General features: G+C 45.4%; 1 protein-coding gene across 1 annotated transcript in view; it reads left to right on the top strand.

Moving 5' to 3' along the window:
* Positions 1 to 3,690, top strand: part of LOC144511067 (mitochondrial import inner membrane translocase subunit TIM50-like) — a 92,069-nt gene extending 88,379 nt beyond the window's left edge. Inside the window, exon 4 of the mRNA XM_078241039.1 lies at positions 3,419 to 3,690. Coding sequence (XP_078097165.1) covers positions 3,419 to 3,429 — 11 coding nt within the window. The 3' untranslated portion in view covers positions 3,430 to 3,690. The remainder of the gene's footprint in view (positions 1 to 3,418) is intronic.
* Positions 3,691 to 14,270: the final 10,580 nt, after the last annotated feature.

The raw sequence follows: 14,270 nt of genomic DNA, 5'->3' as shown, positions 1-14,270 counted from the left end.
CTGTCTATATTTCGAGCTATAAACTCCACAAAGTGAACAGTTTGCAGAACGATGCTCCACCTCCACAACGTAAAAATGAATAGTGTTCTGGGCAGAATATTCCTCTGCTCCCTGTATCTATTTATATATAATACTCCAAGTACCAGCCTACTTTAATATCCTGTTCGTAGCTGCGACTAGGCCTTCCAGGGGATGAGAAACAAATGCTTTACATTTCAGTAGCAGAGCTGGTCTTGAGTTATATTTGGTGCCCAACAATAAAATTTCAGAGTTCAGCATGACCTCGAGAGGCAGTTTGTAGACTCTCTACAGAGAAGAAGGAGGCCATTTGGCCCATTGGGTCTGCACCAACTCTCTCTGACAGAGTACCTTATCCCTGCAGCCCCACACGTCTACCATGGCCAATCCACCTAACCTACACAGCTTAGGACTTGTGGGAGGAAACCGGAGCACCCGGGGGGGAAACCCCCCCACTTCCCCCGAGATAGGACCCCCCCCCCCCCCACACAGTTCACTCTGTTTCAGTTTGAAACAGAAAGTAATCGCCCAGAACAAATACTGCATAAGCACAGTTGTACGTCACTGTAACATTTACATTACGGCAATCTTAATGGCTTTCCTGGAGATTTCCCTTTGAGAGAAGCACAGTGCGTAAGAGTGGACTCTCACCTGGACTGTATCACGGAATTGAAGGCACGGCGTCCCATCTGGTGAACCCTTCCATCAGCCGGCTGTCCTGAATTCCACAGTAAAAATACAGCAGTCTATTACTGCAATTCAATTATTTTTTGCTGGAGTTTTCTGTAGCTCTCGCATGTTATTGCCTGGGGCTCAGGCAGGAGTGGGGAACACTTAATTGGTACTGAAATGCTGAAGGGGGTGATAGATTCACCCTACCCCATCACATAATGCAGCAGCTTAAAGAGGGTTTTGCTCAATCAGGGCTGATTTATTCAGGCAATTTAAATGCTATATTTTTAAATGATGATTGAACATTAAGTACTCGTGTCATTTTCTGTATCAATTTTCAAAAACTATGGAATTGGCTGCTGTAATGTTTTAAATTTTGTTTGTATCGTGACTGGTCCCTTTTTCTTATGAAGGTGTTTTATATTTTAGTGCCACTTTTGGCAAAGCATTGAGAAGCCGGGAATAGGTGCGCGTGTGGACAGTGAGGAGCCGGGGGTCTGCTGATGCACAGCAAAAGGGCAGCTGAGGGTTCTGCACATGCACAGTGTTAGCTTTGCAGTGCCTCACTCCATTCTTTACACTTCTGTCCGGTACCAGACAAACAAGATGGGCCAAAGGGCCTCTTGCTGCGCTGTAAAACTCTTGACTATATGAGAACTACAGGTTCCGAGTCCAGCTCCTAATCCCCGTGTCTGCGTGGGTTTCCTCCGGGTGCTCCGGTTTCCTCCCACAGTCCAAAGATGTGCAGGTTAGGTGGATTGGCCGTGCTAAATTACCCCTTAGTGTCAGGGGGACTAGCAGGGTAAATAGTGGGCTACGGGCAAAGGGCCTGGGTAGGATTGTGGTCAGTGTAACACGGTGGGCCAAATGTTCTTCTGCACCTTAGGGATTCTATGATAACCACAGAAAAAGTGGCTCTCCTATACCATTAGATTTTCTAATCACTGGCTACAATTAAAACAATCCGAGAAATATCCAGTGACTGCACTCCTAAAATGTGAAAGATTATTAAATTAACAGGGAGGTCAATAGTATTACCATCTGGAAATAAGGGGAGGCAGTGGCATAGTGGTCTTGCCTCTAGACTAGTAATCCAGAGACCCACTTAAGGAAATCTGCCGTCCTCACTTGGTCTGGCCTACATGTGACGCCAAATCCGCAGTAATGTGGTTGACTCTTAACTGGCCTAGTAAGCCACTCAGCTCAAGGACAATTAGGGATGGGCAACAAATGCTGGCCTTGCCGGCGATGCCCACATCCTGTAAATTAATTTTAAAAAACAAATATTGGGTATGTCATAATTTTAGTGGAAATATTTTTAGATAAACTAACTGTCATAAATAATTGAATTTAGGAAGAGTTTTGTTGGGGTATTTTTTTGTTTTCCACCACATTAGCTGGATGTTACTGGGGGGTCACATCCATGCTCACAATGGTGCAATGCAGTACTGCAAACATCCCTGTCCATACCCTCGTTAGAAATTGACAAGCAGACGCCAATAAGGAGAGAAGAAATTGCAGGTAGAATAGTCACCTCCTTGCTCACCTGCCCACAGCAGAATCCGAGAAGCAGGTACGGGCGGCACGGTAGCACAGTGGTTAGCACTGCTGCTTCACAGCTCCAGGGACCTGCCCTGGATTCGATTTCCGGCTTGGGTCGCTGTCTGTGTGGAGTTTGCACATTCTCCTCGTGTCTGCGTGGGTTTCCTCCGGGTGCTCCGGTTCCCTCCCACAGTCCAAAGATGTGCAGGTTAGGTTGGTTGGCCATGCTAAAATTGTCCCTTAGTGTCCTGAGATGCGTAGATTAGAGGGATTAGCAGGTAAAATATGTAGGGATATGGGGGTAGGGCCTGGGTGGGATTGTGGTCGGTGCAGACTCGACGGGCCAAATGGCCTCTTTCTGCACTGTAGGGTTTCTATGATCTTCTATGATCTATGATCAGGTTATCTGTCTTGAGGACAAATAGTGTTACAAATACAAATGGGCTGGGATTTTCCGGTTCTGCTCACAGATGGGATCTTCCAGTCCTGCCAAAGCCAATGGACTTTGGCTGGCTCACTGCGTCCGCGATGACAGGACTGGAAAATCTCAGCTAATCTATTTTTTAAAATATAATTAGAATCATAAACACTTGTAGCACAGAAAAAGATCAGTCGACACCATCATGTATGCCCCTGGATAAGAGTTGTCCAATTAGTCCCTCATCCTCGTTTCTCCCGCAGGCTTTCACGTATTTATCCAATTCCCTTTTGGAAGTTCTTGCTGAATCTGCTTTCCTCGCCCTCTTTGTCTGTCCCTGACTGCAACGACGTGATATAATTGGGGAAATAAAAGTTCCCTTGTCTCCCTGTTTCTATCCTGTTTAGTTACTGATCCTCCCAATAGTGGAATCAGTTTCCCCTTATTTTGGAATTGCTTGTTTCTTTGCCGCTGATGATGACATTTGCAGTTTGAGTAGCTGATGTAATCAAACAAGATTTGAGAGGAAGCTTAATAAGAAACTGTTAGAATTGATGGTCAAAAGCTTGGTTGAAAGGGTAGATTTTGAGGAGTTTCCTTGAAGAATAGAGCTGGTGTTGGGGGGGTAGGGGGGACGTTTACAGAGGATATTTCTGGATTTTTTTTTTTCTGCTGACAGCTGTATGTTGTTACCGTTATTGAATTCAATTGCTTTTTGATCCCCTGTTTTGTGACGTAATAAAATATACATTTTATCCCGAATATCAGCTAATTTCTAGATGCCTTCTGTTGTTGAATGGAAGAGTTGGGAAGATGACTTTAGCATGCAGGTGCCTGCCACTGATGTCGCAATAGAATATTCCTTCCCGTCTAGCACTCTGGCTCAGTTGGTTGATTAGATCACAGGTAACTTGGGCTTTACAGGTGTGTGCTAAAGGCAGTATGGCTAATACGTTCAACCCAAGATGACCGAGGAGCGTGGCGACTTCTTGCAAGCTGTGCCCAGCAAACCACCTTCATTCTAACTCTTTTACCTACCTCGCATTAAGTTGATCTTTCTCTACACCCTAGCTATGACTGTAACACTACATTCTGCACCCTCTCCTTTCCTTCTCTATGTACAGTATGCTTTGTATAGCACGCAAGGAACAATACTTTTCACTGTATACTAATACATGTGACAATAAATCAAATCAAAACATTATCATTTTAAAAATCTTGTTCATCATGGCTGCCACCTTTCTTTGAATGTAATTATTTTTCATTAATCTTGTTCCTGTTGCTTGTGTTATAAGCTGATGTTGCAAACACAACACTAAACAAATTCAGAAGCAGCTGGTGGGTGGACTACCTCTGTGTCCGTGCAACAGATTTCATCCCAGTGGCACTCGATGAAAGTCCAGTCAATGTCTGGGAGAACGAGAGGAAGTGCAGTGGAGGTTTCTGTGGGAGTCGCCAGGCTTATAGTAGCTAATGGTCGACAGTCAATTGCCAGAAATATGGAGAGAGGAGTCGAGGAAGGGGAGAGTCAGACGTGGACCATGTGAAAAGGCAAGGGAAAAGTGGAGATTGGAAGTAAAGTTGATGTATTTTCAGTTCCGAGTGGGAGGTAAAGAACATGAAATTGCGATGCAGTCACCAATGTACCAGAAAAGGAGGTGAGACAGGGGCCCCCAGAGTAGGACCAAAACACACAAATGTTTAATGCGAAGATATGCATATAAGCCAGGACCCATTTGGGTTCCCATAGCAACAGCTTTAATTTGAAGGGAGTGAGTAGAATCAAAGGAAAATGTGTTCTCTGCAATGACCAGTTCAGTCAGTTGGTGGTGGATGGCGATTGACTAGATCTCCTTTTGGGGAAGGAGCAGAGTTTTCTCAGGAATAGAAGTCTCGAACCTGGCGTTCATGGTGAAAAGTAGATAGTTTTGGCCAGGAAAATGTTGGAGTGGCAATGGGTGTTGGAATTGTCTTGGATGAGTATGGGAAGAAACTGGCTAAGAGGAGGAAAAATAGCCAAGATGGTAGGCATGAGGGAAAGGATGAGGCCCGCATATCTGTGGGCAAGAACAGAGAGCTTTATTTACATAGAATACATAGTTGTGAAACCAACCATTTGACTCAACTGATTGCGGCAGTGTCTCTCCTCCTCCCACTCTACTTTGGTGCCCTAGTGGTAATGTCACTGGACTAGTAATCCAGACGCCCAGGCTAATGTTCTGGGTTCAAATCCCACCAGAGCAGCTAGTGGCATTTAAATTCAATTAATAAGAAAATATTGGAATTGGAAGCTAGCCTTAGTAATGGTGACTGTGAAACTGTCATTGATTGATGTAAAGCCCCATCAGGTTCACTAATGTCCTTTAGGAAAGGAAATCTGCCGTCCTTACCTGGTCTGGCCTACATGTGACTCCAGACTCTCAACAATGTGGTTGACTGAACTGCTCTCGGAAATGGCATAGCGAGCCCTCGGTTCAAGGACGTTTAGGGATGGGCAGCAAATGCTGGGCCTTGCCAGTGATGCCCACACCCCATGAAGGAATACATTTTTAAAAAACTCACTCTATCTACATATTCTTTTCCTTTCTCTGTCAGTGTTGGTTTAGCTTCTCAAGTGTATTAACAGGGACTTGCGAAGCTCAATGTTGAGATTTCTTTGCTGTTCCGTGAAGCTTTCCCCATTTAAAATATAATCATAAACAAGTGTTTTAAGCAACCTCACACTACCAATGGCCACTCTGTCCATTCCACCATCTTCTCAAAGCCCCATTCTGTTTCCTTTAGGACTAAACTATTGCCATGCTTCTTACTTCAGTATTGTCTGAAGCTATTGTCACCAGTCTTTCCATCCCTGTATCCAAATAATTCCTAAGCACCGTCAATGGAAACAGGGTTCCAGAGCAGTTTCCCATGCATACTACTCTGAGAAACTGCCCAAAACTGCTTGCTGTTTCCTCCTTCCTCAGCTAGTGTTGGTCCATTTTTCTATCCTTTCCCTCACGCCGCATGTCTTGCCCTTCACACATCTTCTCTGTGGTAAGTTGTTGTGGGTTTTCCAGAAGTCTAAATAAATATATTGCATTCGCTGCATCCCCCCTCCCATTCAATGTTTCTGACACCACCTCAAAGAACTTGGTTTCAAGTGTGGTCCTTTAGTCTGAAAACAAAAGCCTGCTTGCTCCACCCTTTTCAGGCATTGCATTCCAGATCACAATCTCACACTGCATAAAAAATATTTTGTGAATTATTTAAGTTTTGCCTCCTCTAGCTATTAACCCTCCTGACAGTGGAAACTCTTGCAGATGATACAAAGATATGTAGAGGGGCAGGTAGTATTGAGGAAGCAGGGGGGCTGCAGAAGGACTTGGACAGGTTAGGAGAGTGGGCAAAGGAGTGGCAGATGGAATACAATGTGGAAAAGTGTGAGGTTATGCACTTTGGAAGGAGGAATGGAGGCACAGACTATTTTCCAAATGGGAAAACGCTTAGGAAATCAGAAACACAAAGGGACTTGGGAGTCCTTGTTCAAGATTCTCTTAAGGTTAACGTGCAGGTTCAGTCGGCAGTTAGGAAGGCAAATGCAATGTTAGCATTCATGTCGAGAGGGCTAGAATACAAGAGCAGGGATGTACTTCTGAGGCTGTATAAGGCTCTGGTCAGACCTCATTTGTAGTATTGTGAGCAGTTTTGGACCCCATATCTAAGGAAGGATGTGCTGGCCTTGGAAAGGGTCCAGAGGAGGTTCACAAGAACGATCCCAGGAATGAAGAGCTTGTCGTATGAGGAACGGCTGAGGACTCTGGGTCTGTCTTTGTTGGAGTTTAGGAGGGTATGGGGGGATCTTATTGAAACTTGCAGGATACTGCGAGGCCTGGATAGAGTGGACATGGAGAGGATGTTTCCACTAGTAGGAAAAACTGGAACCAGAGGGCACAACCTCAGGCTAAAGGGACGATCCTTTAAACAGAGATGAGGAGGAATTTCTTCAGCCAGAGAGTGGTGAATCTGTGGAACTCTTTGCTGCAGAAGGCTGTGGAGGCCAGGTCATTGAGTGTCTTTAAGACAGGGATAGATAGGTTCTTGATTAATAAGGGGATCAGGGGTTATGGGGAAAAGGCAGGAGAATGGGGATGAGAAAAATATCAGCCATGATTGAATGGTGAAGCAGACTCGATGGACCGAGTGGCCTAATTCTGCTCCGATGTCTTATGGTCTTGTCAGAATCTTTAATTTTGAACTCCTATATTCAATCCTGCTTTTACCTTCTCTGGTCTAAGCATAACAATCCTTGCTTCCCTCGTATTCAAATAATTCAAATCTTCCTCCTTTGGTACCATGATAGTAAATTTCCTGTATTCTGTCCATCCTTCCCTTGGTGTGGCATCCTGAATTGAACACACTATCCTGTCTAACCAAAAAAAGACCAACGTTAATAACAAGGGAAAAACCCCAGGGGACAAGAAGACAACAAGCCACAATATAAGGGCAAGGCATCACAATGGGCCACAAGGGTTGGATGCGAGCCAAACGAAAAGTGGCAAAGCACGAAGAGAAGGAGACATGTCCTCTCTCTGTCCGACCCCCAAAATCTTGACTTATAAAGAGTTGAGCATAACTCCTTTTATATTCTATACCTCCGTGTAGTAAAGTAAGGATCTTGTGTGCTTTCAAAAAGAGAACTCAATTAGTCCTACCATTTCTGTACCTTGCAATTGCTCTGTTCCTGTGCCCCCTTTGATATAATACTCTTTAGTTTATATTGTCTCTTCTTACTTTCTTCGTGCCTCCTTTAGTTTCTTTATTGTCTTATTTTCATTGTTGCTGTAAGCCCTCACTATTCTGGCGGTTTTAAGTGGTGCAGTTACACACTAAGTCAGCAAGGAGAAACCTATTTTTAGGGGTGGGTCAAAGATGAATGGTAAGCAGCATATTTCACCATGTATGATTTGGGAGGACAGTCGACAGGTATAAATAGTACTTAGCTCTTAAATATGAAAGAGAATTTGAGTCATTAGCAGAATCTTATTGGGAAATATTAGCTTTAAGATGTGTTTGCTGATTGTGATCGCAACCTCTAATAAATAGCTCCTGTACCTTAATTAGTCTGGTCCAGGTTATTGGAGAAATGATGAACCAGTTTGCAGCTTCTGGGAAAATGAAACTCCTGTAATCCTCGGCTTCCACCATTAGAGGCCAGTGCTGTGTTGGCAGATTCTACCAGTAGTGTCTAATGGCAGGACCCCAGTAGTGCAAAAGTGCATTGCTGCCTCACAGCGTCAGGGATCCGGGTTCAATTCCAGCCGTGGGGTGACTAGTGTGGGGTTTGCACGTTCTTCCCGTGTCTGCGTGGGTTTCCTCCGGATGCTCCAGTCCTGTCTGTATGGAGTCTGCACGTTCTCCCTGTGTCTGATTGATAATTCACCCAGTCCTCCACTCCCACAGTCCAAGATGTGCAGATTAGGTGGATTGGCCGTGCTAAATTGCCCCTCAATGTCCAAAGATGCGCAGGTTAGATGGATTGGCCATGGTAAGTTGCCCCTTAATGTCCAAAGATGTGTAGGTTTAGGGGGATTAGCAGGTTAAATATGTGGGTTATAGGGATGGGATGTGGGTAAAATGCTTTGTCAGCAAGTTGGCGCAGACTTGATGGGCCAAATGGCCTCTTTCTGCACTGGAGGGATTCTATGGAGGAAGCACATACATGTTGAGAGGTGTTCTGATATGTCTGGGTGGGGAGCAGAAAGCAAGTCTCAGCTATCTTTGTGGAGTCTGACCGTCAGAGTACGTAGCTGTTACTTGAGAATGGAGGCGAAACCAGAGTTAACGAGAGACTTGTTCCAGGCCTCTCTTGCTGCTACCTTTCTTGCTATTTTGGATGTAAGTGCAAATTATAAGTCCACATTCGGTATCATGTTCTCTCTTCTAGCCGTTTCCCACCCCCAGCCCCCCCCCCCCCCCCCCCGAAAGATAATTTGAATTCACCTTTTCTGCCCACACATTTCTTTTTAATCCCCATGTTTATCGCTGCATTGAGAAAGAAGGGTAAGACTCGAGTGACCATCTGACACCTACATCTGCAGGGAATAGTCAAAGACTATTTCCTCGGGTGGATGGAGCTATTACAAGGGGGCATAACTATAGGGTTCGTGGTGGGAGATACAGGAAGGATATCAGAGGTAGGTTCTTTACGCAGAGAGTGGTTGGGGTGTGGAATGGACTGCCTGCAGTGATAGTGGAGTCAGACACTTTAGGAACATTTAAGCGGTTATTGGATAGGCACATGGAGCACACCAGGATGATAGGGAGTGGGATAGCTTGATCTTGGTTTCAGATAAAGCTCGGCACAACATCGTGGGCTGAAGGGCCTGTTCTGTGCTGTACTGTTCTATGTTCTATGGAACACTGCTCCTAACAGGAATAATGATAAATCAGAAGTACTAAAATAAATTCAGGTGGAATACTAAGATTGGCACAGTTTTTTTCCAATGATATTAGAAGTGAAAGGGTTGTCATGGATAACTGTGTCCTTTCCTGTTCCTGCAGCAGTACAACAATTGGTGATAATAGGCAGGCAACTCCAGAAGTGATTTGCATTCCATTGTGGAAAGTTGCGAAACTGAATCTGCAACTGAAACCGCAAATCCAACAGTTGGAATCTTGGCAGCAGAGAGAAAAAAGGGGCATTTTGTTGTTTAAAAACTGAACTGGTTTACTTCAGGGCAGGGCAGTTTCCTTTCCAATTCGCCTGGCATAAACGTAACTCCGATCTTACACTGTGGTCACGACTTGGATTGCCCCTTTGAATTGGCCTAGCAAGCTGCTGAGTTGCTAAGCAACCAGAGCAACAAGCAGATGTGTAATAAATATCACAGGTGGTGGCACAGCGGTTAGCACTGCCGCCTCCCAGCGCCAGGGACCCGGGTTCGATTCCCGGGCTTGGGTCACTCTGTCTGTGTGGAGTCTGCGCGTTCTCCCCGTGTCTGCGCGGGTTTCCTCCGGGTGCTCCGGTTTCCTCCCACAGTCTGAATGACGTGCTGGGTAGGTGCATTGGCCGTGCTAAATTCTCCCTCGGTGTACCCAAACAGGCTCCGCAGCGCGGCGGCTAGGGGATTTTCGCAGCAACTTCATTGCAGTGTTAATGTAAACCTACTTGTGACACTGATAAATAAGCTTAAACTTTAACCGTGTAGTGGTACCCATAAAGTACGAGACAAGCTTATGGAGGCAGGAGAGTGAACCAGTGTTTGCGACATAATTGTTCCAATGTGGTGATGTAAATGTGCAAAGCCATTGTCAGATTGGTAGCTTGCCTTATCAAGGAACTGGAGGAACAAACTCGTGTTGCTTGTGTGTGTCTGTTTGTTGGTACAGAGACAGCATCTGTACTTGACATCATCTTTGTTATAGAGTACTGGTTTTGGTGACGACTGTTCTAATAGGAGGGAAAGTCTGCTCCACACGGACCACAGTAAAAACATAGTGATCCTGGCAGCCGGAAAGGACAAAACTGCCTGGAGTTATTTTTGTTTTTCTTAACAAATGCTGGTAATAATTATTGGCGCGCACACTCTGGCTACCTTTAACAGACTCATTTTCCTTACTGTTGCACATTCTGACAAAAAAAAACTCGCTCTCAAAAAAAAATTGGATCGGCCGCAGAACAAAACCGCCCAACTAATTAATCACTCCCTCATTGTTAACCAAAATCCTTTCAATTTGCATATTAATTAGCTGCAGATTAATACCATGATTAAAACGAGATGAATTGGTTTTAATAGATTAACATGAAATGATCAAACTCAGATGTGTGTTTGCCCGCATGGCGCCTGTTCATTGTGTTATAGATGTTGTCCTGTGTGACTGGAGGGCCTGATCACAGGAGGCTTGGCTTTTGAGATTTGTTCTTCCGAATAGGCATTCAAGCTGTGACATAGCTGCTGCAGGTTGGAGCCTGGGTTAAGGGAAAAAGTTATTTTTTTAAGTTTTAAAGTTTATTTATTAGTGTCACAAGTACGCTTGTATTAATACTGCAATGAAGTTACTGTGAAAATCCCCTAGTCGCCACACGCCGGCACCTGTTCGGATACACTGTGGGAGAATTTAGCATGGCCAATGCACCTAACCAGCACGTCTTTCAGACTGTGGGAGGAAACCGGAGCACCCGGAGGAAACCCACACGGACACGGGGAGAACGTGCAGACTCCACACAGACAGTGACCCAAGCTGGGAATCGAACCCGGGTCCCTGGCACTGTGAGACAGCAGTGCTAACCACTGTGCCACAGTGATAGAGGTAGATAGTGGTAGCTGCAGGAATACATTATATTCATCTGGGGAAAAAAAAAGCAAAGGGACTGAGTCCGGGAGTAGCCTCGCCGTTCAAGATGGTTGCTTCATAATCCTGGGGTGATGACCACTTGTCAGAGTTGAAGCATTCATCGTTGCTTCACTGGATTGTGCAGAGGTTTGCCTGGTGGTTCGAAAGCATGGATGTCCATTCTTCACGTGGCCTCTGATAGCAAGAGAGCTATCGCAAGCAACCGTGCAGTATGGCTGGTGTAGTCAGGGTAGCAGGTAGAAAATAAATGGCTGATTCTGACGCCACTTCTGTCCAGTCAAGTATTTAATTTATTATTGTCACATGTATTAGAATACAGTGAAAAATATTGTTTCTAGTGCGCTATACAGACAAAGCATACTGTTCGTAGAGTACATTGGACAGAAGGAAAGAGGAGGGTGCAGAATATAGCGTTAGTCATGGCTAGGATTTGGAGAAAGATCAACTTAATATAAGGTAGGTCCATTCAAAAGTCTGATGACAGCAGGGAAGAAGCTGTTCTTGAGTCCATTGCAACGTGACCTCAGACTCTTGTGTCTTTTTCCTGACGGAAGAAAGTGGAAGAAACCATGTCCGGGGTGCGTGGGTGCTGTTCCGAGGCAGCGGGAGGTACAGACGGAGTATATGGCTGGGAGGCTGGTTTGTGTGATGAACTGGGCTACGTTCATAACTCTTTGTAAGTTTTTGCGGTCTTGGTCAGAGCAGGAGCCATACCAAGCTGTGATATATCCGGAAAGGATGCTTTCTATGGTGCATCTGGAGAAGTTGGTGAGAGTCATAGCTGACATGCCAAAATAGAAATTCCCCAGCCAGAATACTTTTACTTCCATTCAGCTGTTCTTGAGCAAATCTCGCATTCACTGTTCTGTTGTCATTGTATCTGCTATCAGTATAGAGTAGATTCAACAGCTATTGAAATAGCTTTGTATTTTAACTATGGGGTAAGCTGACCTCAGCCAAGATGGCAGTAAAAAAGCTGCTTTGCTTTTGACAAATTCCAAAGTGTTTTAAAATTGTAATCACTGTTTTAATACAAGAAATGGCCTATGTAGTTTTCATATTCTCAAATTGCCTTTTGCACCCTTGGATTAGTCTCCTGCTTCTCCTCTTCTCCCCCAGAATTGTTACAGCACAGGAGGCCATTCAGCTCATTGTGTCTGTGCTAGCACTCCAGAGGAGGAATTCACCGAGGGACACTCACCTGCCATTTGCCTGGAGTCCTGCACATTCTTCTTTTCCAGATAATAATCCTATTCCCTCTTGAATGTCTTGGTCAAACGGAGTCCACTCCATTTTGTCATCCGCATATTTTGAAATTATGAACCTGTACACCAAGGCCTAGACCATTAATATATATCAGGAAAAGCGAGGGTCCCAACACTGACCCCTGGGGAACTCCACGACACACTTTCCTCCACAGCAAAAAACATCCATTAACCACCCTGTCTATTGTCACTTAGCCAATTTCAAATTCATATTGCTGCTGTCCTTTTTATTCCGTGAATCATAGAATCCCTACAGTGCAGAAAGAGGCCACTCAGCCCATCGAGTCTGCACCGACAACAATCCCACCCAGGCTCGATCCCCGTAACCCCACGTATTTACACTTCTAATCCCCCTAAGGGACAATTTAGCAAGGCAAATCAACCTAATCCGCACATCTTTGGAGGGTGGGAGGAAACTGGAGCACCCGGAGGAAACCCATGCAGACACGGGGAGAACGCGCAGACTCCACACAGACAGTGACCCAAGGCCGGAATTGAAGCCGGGTCCCTGGCGTGGTGAGGCAGCAGCACTGACCACTGTCCCATTGTGCCGCTGTGCCGCCCCTACAACTGCTCACCCAGGTCGATTGTGCAGCACTTTATCAAATGCCTCTGTTGCACTGTGTGCACTGCTCCATCCTGTCACTCAACGAAGAGCTGGAGGAACTAATATTAACTTTTCTTATGCTGGAGACTTTGTTTCTTGACTGATTAAATGATCTTCTGAGAATCTGAGAAAACTGATCTTGAACTTGTATTTGTCAGTATGCTGTTCCTGTGGGGTAGATCATTAAAACTTGAGGTATCGGGTGCATTCTAAAGCTTGCAGTCATCAAGTTGGAACTGTACCAATACAATCTGGGTGCTTTTAGATTCCTGACTGACAAGTAACCTGTCCATTTCACCACAGTCCTGCAGGTAGTCTTCAGCACCAACTACTCTGCCTCCGCTATCAGCTAAAGTTTTAAGTTTATTTATTAGTAGGCTTTACATTAACACTGCAATGAAGTTACTGTGAAATTTCCCTGGTCGCCACAATCCAGCGCCTGTTCGGGTACACTGAGGGCGAATTTAGCACGGCCAATGCACCTAACCAGCATGTTTTTCGGACTGAGAGAGGAAACCGGAGGAAACCAGGCAGACACGGGGAGAACGTGCAAATTCCACACAGACAGTTACCCAAGGCTGGAATCGGACTCTGGTCCCTGGTGCTGTGAGGCAGCATTGCTAACCACCGTGCTGCCCATGTTGCTTTGCTGTTGCTGTTGTTTAAATTTGAACTGGAGTGGATGATGTGTGTTACTTGGTGTAGTTGAGGTGATTGAAATTCAGTACTTGGGGACAGCAGTGGCTCAGTGGTAGGTAGCACCCTCAGTGCTGCTAATGCTGAAGGTTTTGGGTTCAAATTCCACTCGATACACTTGCCTGTATGGAGGGAGTGTTGCACTGTCAAAAGGCGCTGCCTTTGAGACAAGTTGGAACCAAGACCTGTGAAAGGACAGAAAGGATGCCATGGAGTTATTGAGAGAGGTGCAGGGGAGCTCACGCCAGCAGCCTTATCACTTTGCTGCTTCTGGAATCTTGCTGTGTGTGAGTTGGCTGCCACATATTCTTACAACGGTGCCTACAATATGAAAACACTACTTAATTAGCTGTAAAGCGTTTGGGATGCCTGAGCTCGTGAAAGGTGCTATACACGCTCAAGAACGTTGCTTCTTATGTTGAATGTAGCTGGGCTGAAAACAGGAGTTTGTGGTTGTTTACTGGAGATGGAGTGGGGTAAATCGGCCGGGATTCCTTGTCGCTGATTATGTTTTTAAGTGATACCCGAGTGTTTGGGGAGGTTGAACGAGGATGGGAGTGGAGTGCTGTGTGCTGACACTCAGCGTCTAGCCCTGCCTGAAAATAATGGCACTTGCACCAGGTGTCTGTGTGAAACTGCAGTCAGGTTGAGTTATTGGCTTTCGGACAGGAGGGGAGAAAATTGGGATGTTGCGGGGGGTGGCACGGGAGGGGGG

The sequence above is a fragment of the Mustelus asterias genome, chromosome 24 (assembly GCF_964213995.1).
Source record: "Mustelus asterias chromosome 24, sMusAst1.hap1.1, whole genome shotgun sequence".
NCBI classification, from domain to species: Eukaryota; Metazoa; Chordata; class Chondrichthyes; order Carcharhiniformes; family Triakidae; genus Mustelus; species Mustelus asterias.
The sequence above is the reverse complement of the archived record's forward strand: the minus strand, read 5'-3'. Positions and strand labels throughout refer to the sequence as shown.